The 6,412-nt window shown below is 54.9% G+C and overlaps 1 protein-coding gene across 1 annotated transcript in view; it reads right to left on the reverse strand.

Moving 5' to 3' along the window:
* Window positions 1-5,650, reverse strand: part of SNTB1 (syntrophin beta 1) — a 238,777-nt gene extending 233,127 nt beyond the window's left edge. The window contains exon 1 of the mRNA XM_043879133.1: window positions 4,766-5,650. Within this exon, the coding sequence (XP_043735068.1) occupies window positions 4,766-5,282 (517 nt within the window). The 5' untranslated portion in view covers window positions 5,283-5,650. The remainder of the gene's footprint in view (window positions 1-4,765) is intronic.
* Between the last annotated feature and the right edge of the window lie 762 nt (window positions 5,651-6,412).

The raw sequence follows: 6,412 nt of genomic DNA on the forward strand, positions 1-6,412 counted from the left end.
CGTTTCCTCCTGTACAAAAGGGGAATTATAACACCTGTCCACTCATCCACAAAGGGGTGACCTGGTGACAAAATCATAATGCATGTGAAGCCCCTCTACAAACCTAAGTCCTGCTCAGGGAGGTGCCCCCAAGTAGAATTCAGGATCAGGTGCCTGCACCCCAGGGCGGCTGGGTGGGTGCAGGGGGCCACTCACCTCACAAGTCTCACCAACTTACGCTAGAAGCATGCTTGAGGGAGTGAGCTTCTGGAAATGTGAAACCAAGTGTGACATTTCCCTGCCTCAAACACTTCACCCTCAGAATGAAATCCAACTCTAACAAGCCCTACAAGCCTTGACCCTGCTCGATCCTCTCGTCTTTTCTCACTCCTGCCCCTCAGGAAAGTCTAAAGGGTACATTCTTCCCACTCACACTCAGCTACAGCTGATGGCCAAACTCTTTTTTGGGCTGAGGCACCGGCCTTCCCCTAGCCCAAGAGGGATTCAGCTTCCCTTCCCATGGGCAAACACCGCGGCAGCCTATAATGCCCTTTGAAGTTCAAATTCTCATCCAGTTCTGAGGTCATATGCCAGCAAACTCACTACCCTTCCCCTGCAGCCCCCACTGCCCCCCCACCCCCCAAGCACTGGAGAAAGTGGTTGTAAAAGTGACATTTCAGACTCTCCACACCAAGCATTCTTGGGTGGTACTAAGGAAGGAGCTTTGAGGGACAGGGTGAATGTCAACAACCGTTTCTGACCTTCTCGCATGAGTCTCCATTTTTCGAGTCCAGTTCCATGGGAGACTTTTGTACTCAAGGATAATTCTGTCCACCCCTCCACTCTCAGAACACCCTGCACTCCTTGATCTCAACAACTTCTGAAGAAACTGACTTTATTGTCACTTCAGGTACAAAAAGGTTGATATAGTTCAAATTATGATTTTACTATTAATATAAGGGCAAAAACTCCCCCACTCCCCGTCCCCTACCCAAAGCTTCCAAAGGCATTTGTGCAGGCGTGCCCTGCCCTATTACAGAGGGTGCACCCCTGGAGTTATGGGGCACAATATCTGCACCGCTGAATGCAGGGTCCCTGTTCTCCACTCCCTAAAATGGGAAATGAGTCTCTAGTGTGAAGATTTCTGATCTTAACTTTGATGCAGGTTTGGTTTGACACTGACTTAACTGGCATAGTTTATTCACTATTTAAAGTCTGAATTGCAGTTTAGTCTTCGCTCACCATGTGTCCAACAATGGAGCCTCCATCGCATTGCAAATTTGGGCCATATCACGGCAGCTCCCTCTGGACAGCCAGACACTCGGTGATTAAGTTGGGGCTCAGTGTCCATTCCCACCTCTCCCTCCAGGTGGCTGCACAATGACTGTTTCCGGTTCCAGGCTGCTGCCTGATGTCAGCACGCGAGGAGCGCAAAGAGCATCTTGAGTCCGGTAACTGATGACGCTTCCACTGACTCAAGCAGACAGCTGGAGCAGAAGTCAGTATCAGTCTCACCTCAAGCTTTTAAGTCTGACAGACCCGCATATCTTCTGTTAGTTGAAGCAAATAACCTGTTGTTTATCAACTTCAGTTTCCATTCAGTAAAATTAGCAACAGTAGCACTAGCCTCAAAGAGTTACTCAAAGAGTAACAGCAACATAGGTAACAAATATAACAAATGCAGCCCTGCATATATTAAGTCCTCAAGAGATATGAGCTGTTGCTGTGATTCCTTTCGCCCACAGCAATGGTCTCCTAACGTTACAGTTCTATAGTACAAGAAAAAAATAAATAAAAACAAAAATTTAAAAATATAAACTCTAGTAGAGGAATAGGAAAAGTCTGTTCCTTAGCAAGGGACAGTTTCATCTTCATTTGAATTATAAAAATAACTAAGCACAGCAGGCATTTGATATATGCCCCCAGTTCCCTTTAAGAAAATTCTCAGAGTGCTCTTCCTTACAGCAGCCCAGTAAATAAGCATTTATTTATTCTCATTTTTCAGAAGACACTGAGGCTCGGGGAGGTTAAGATCCTTCTACGATATAATCTAAGACTAGAATACAGGCACTGAAATTTGCTGGGCTTCATTTCAGAAGATGTACCATTAGTAGATGGACAGAGGAGCCTGGGGGGCTACAGTCCATGGGGTTGCAGAGTCGACATGAATGGGCAAGGCATACACACACACCATTAGTTGAGGCAGTGAACTTCCACTAGGGGGCACATGTCATGAAATGAGCAGTCGTATTGGCATTGGTTGAAGAACTCAACTAGTCTCCATCTGCTCCCTCAAAAAACAGACCAGAAAAAGCAAACTAAGTTAAAAAAAAAAAAAAGTCTTTGCCATATAAATATATATTTAATGCAGCTCCCTTAGCCCTCTCATCCAACTAGATTACATCGGCACAGTCTTTCCTACATAGAAATTCTGGAATCAGATTGCATTTCTGTGCAGGAGCAGTGCACAGGTGAGTTTTAAAAGCCCTTCCGGTGGTTCTGGCAAGTCCCTTAAGCTGGGAACCCTGTCCTAGTGCTAGCCAAGCTACAAGAGAGAAGTTATGTGCTACTGGATTTGATGATACATGACCATGCCCACCTCATTCAGGATCAATACTCTCAGAAGAAGAGATACTGTTTTGGTGGTAAGGGGGTTTCTGGTTTATCTTAATAGCAGCTGATTTCTGAACACTCAGGCTTAGAACAAGACTGCTGCCCAAAGCCCAGGTGGGTCTTGTCTGTGCCCACAGTCTGAAGCCTACAGTCTTCCCCTAAAGCTCCTGCCTGGAACACACAACAATCTGTCCTAAGACTGTTACATATAGAGGTTTTTATAAAACTCACTTTTCAGTGACAACTGCTTGAATTATTTTCTTGACTAAATTTATTTTTAACTCCTGGAGTCATATTCTCTTCCTCTTTCGGGGTGAGGTAGATTTTTTTATTTATTTCTTTGCTAAGTCACTATTCACTAAATTGAAATGGAGGGGGACTAAAACAAAAGACATAATCAAGGGCAGTGCCTGAAATAGAAACGACCCCCTGATATTCTGCAGTAACACTGCAAGCCAAGCAGGTGTCCAGCCGTTTATAGTCCAAACTACACTTGCTCCAGATTCCACCTGCCCTTTGTCACACAAGCCAACACACACTTGAATCAAGAAACTTTTTTCTGTTTACTTATGTTAATCATCAAGCCAAAGCAAATAGCCTTATACTTTCTGGATCCCCGGTAGCAATTAAATATGAAGACATCACAAATACTCTAGACAAATAAGGGGTGGGGGGAACCTTCTGTATTCCAGGCCAGGAGGCGGGCCACCATCGATCAGAGTTGCATCGGCTGTTAGAGGGAAGAGCAGTTGGTTTCCAAACTTCAAACTTTCTCGGTTTCACAGGCCGCACCGCAACTGATGAGCAGGAAATTGACTCAAGTTCTTAATTTAGGACTTAAATCAACCACCAGTTTACAAGGTCTCAGTTGAAACATTCTGTATCAATGGCCATGGTTTCATTTATTCATTTACTCAGCAGGCATGACATGGAGCTCAAGGGAGAGGACCCATAATCAAATAAAAGACCCCAGACAACTCAATCTACAGTGTGGGGGCAGCTGGCTAAACAGACACTTATATTTCACACAAAGAGGTATGTACTCCGCAGCTGAGCGGCAGACAGGGACACGGAGGGAGAGACGCGAGCGCAGCTGCAGCGGGAAAGACGTCCACCCCCTCAGCGCCCCTACCGCCCCTCTTCCGCACAGACGGACACACAGCCACACCAGGACACACGCCGCAGACCATTCTACTCACACTCTGTAACCGGGGGATCGGGGACCTCAGGTCTCAAGACAGGAGGTGCTAAGACACTTCACGAGCAGGGGAAACTGTTTACACATCTAAAGCTGTTTCCACACCACTCCGAGTGGGTGCAGGGGAAACATGGGGAAAACTCAGGCAGGAAAAAACACTCCAGCAGCCCTCCACCCAGAGCGACCTGGAATCCAGACCGACCGGCCAGGCACCTGGCAGCAGAAGCAAACTTTTGCGTAAAGCTGCAGCACACTTCCCAGCCCTTGGCACGACTAACCAGAAGCCCCGTTTCCAATTTGGAAGGAGGGAAGCCGGGAAGGGTGGTGAAAGTATTGGCATTCACACGTGGCCCCCTCTCCGGCCCCTGTGGGACTCAAACCCCCACCGCCTCTTTTACGCCAGGGTGCCCAGGCTTCTGAGAGAAAATAGAGCAGAAAACTGTCAGAGTCGCGATCACTCGGTGAGCCGACTCCGTAACGTGGCCGTGAACCCCTCACCGCCAGCTTCACCTGCAGCCCCTACACGACACCGGGATTTCGCGCGGATGAAAACGCGGCAACGTGCAGGACGCCCCCGGTCCTCTGCGGAGCACTGGGTAGGGGCTCAAGAAAGCTCGCTAGCCCGACCCTTCCCTCCAGCACTGCCAGGTCAACGCCCGGGACGACCCTGGGGTGGAGACGAGTTGCCCCCAGGAGGGTAGAAGTTGTCACAACTCCGCGCGCTGCGGCCTCCGGAGAGCGGCTGCAGGCGCGCGGCGGGGGGGGCGCACCCAGAGCCACGCGCCCCGCGATTGCTCCCGGGGGCCGTGCGGACGGGGGGTGGGGTGGGGGGTGGAGAGGGGTTGGGGGGTGTTGGGGGCGCACCCCGAGCCGCGCGCCCCGCGATGGCCCCTTGGGGGGGGGGTGGGCGGACGGGGCGGGGTGGTGGGGTGAGGTGTTGGGGCGCTCCCCGCCTGCCCCGCGCCGGCCGCTCACCTTCCAGCAGCACCTCGCGGCCCGCGCGCTTCAGCGCCTGCACTGCCTCGTCGTGGGTGGCGTCGCGCAGGTCGGCGCCGTTCACGGAGAGGATGGCGTCGCCCACGTAGAGCGCCTGGGTCTGGTCGGCCGCCAGCCCCTTGAAGATCTTGCTGATGAGGATGGGCATCTTGTTCTCCTTACCGCCCTTGATGCTGATGCCCAGCCCGCCCAGCTCCTGCTTCAGCACCTTCACGCCGCGCTTCTGGCTGCACACGGCCTCAGGCACCCGTTCGGGCGGGTCGGTGAAGGCGGTACGGACCCCGGCGGCCGCCTCCGCGGGCCCCGCGCCCCGGTGGGACGAGCCTCCGGCGGCCGCCCCGAGGCCGTTGGCCGCGCCGTCCTCGCAGCTCAGCAGCAGGGCGTCCTCGCTCAAGTTCACCAGAACTTTGTGCCAGCGGTCCCGCACCAGAACTTCCAGCAGCCCGCTGCGCGGCGCGCGGCCGCCCCCGCCGGCCGGCCCAGCAGCTACCGCCATCTTTCCGGCATTCCCCAACGCGCGCCCGCGGGGCAAAGTGCGGGGGGCCGCGCGGGGAGCGACGAGCGCGCCGGGGGGACGCGGGGAGGGCCGCGCAGGGAGCGACGAGCGCGCCTCCGGAAGGACGCGGTTCCGCTCCGGACTAGCCGAGCCGCTCCGCGCGAGCTGGCGGCCGCGCTCGGGCCGGCCCCCGGCCAGATCTGGGCGGGGTGGAGCGACCTAAAAGGAGAGACGGAACGGGAGGGGAGGAGAGGGGAGGAAAGAGCCAGCTGCAAAACCCCGACCGAGGGGGCGGGACGGCTGTAGGACGGGCGGGGACGGGCGGGACCCGCGGCCGCTCACCTGTCCCGCCACCGGCTCCCCCTCCCCCCCACGCCCCCGCGCGCGCGCCGCCCCTGAGACCCCACGCAGCCCCGGGAACCCCACGCAGCCCTGGCCCTCTCCTCTCCCTGCCCCGCCCCGAGGACCCCCACCCTGCCCCGGGGGCCCCGTGCCTCCTCCGGGACCCCGCCCCGAGGACGCCCACAGCGCCCCGGGGACCCCGCCCCGCCCCGGGTACCCCACGCCGCCCCGGACACCCCCCTACGTCGGGCGAGCGCCGCGTCGCGCGGTCTGGCTGTGCCGCGCCGGTTCCCCCCGGATAGTCCCAAACCCCCCTCACACCCTCTGCCGGATCGCCCCTTGGTCCGAACCCCAGCCGAGTCTAGATTCAAGCCTCGCTTCCTCCTCTCGCCCAGGTCTTACCTGTCTCTCCTCTCCGCCTGGACGCCCAGGTGGACTCAGAAACCTCGGGTTCCCCGAAAGTCACAAGGGAAAGGCTGGCCCGTGAATCCCAAGTGAAATGTCAGGATAACCCGAGTGCGGGACACCACCTTTAAAGGCAGGACATCTTTGTGCCGGGTCTTGGGAGATGTGTCTACGCCTGCCCCAGGCCCCAGGGACAGATGTTCTTCCAGTCCTAGCGGAATATATGCTCTCTGCTTCTGACCTATCTCCCCACCCCCCACGTCACCCCAAATGCTTCCTGTGGCTTTCTTTATTCCGAAGATCCAATAGAGAAAGTACATCTTAAAGAACGCAATTGCAATGGATTGTGTCTCCAAAGTTTCTTTATGGGTGACTTATTTGCA

Source organism: Cervus elaphus, chromosome 21, assembly GCF_910594005.1.
Source record: "Cervus elaphus chromosome 21, mCerEla1.1, whole genome shotgun sequence".
Classification (NCBI taxonomy): domain Eukaryota; kingdom Metazoa; phylum Chordata; class Mammalia; order Artiodactyla; family Cervidae; genus Cervus; species Cervus elaphus.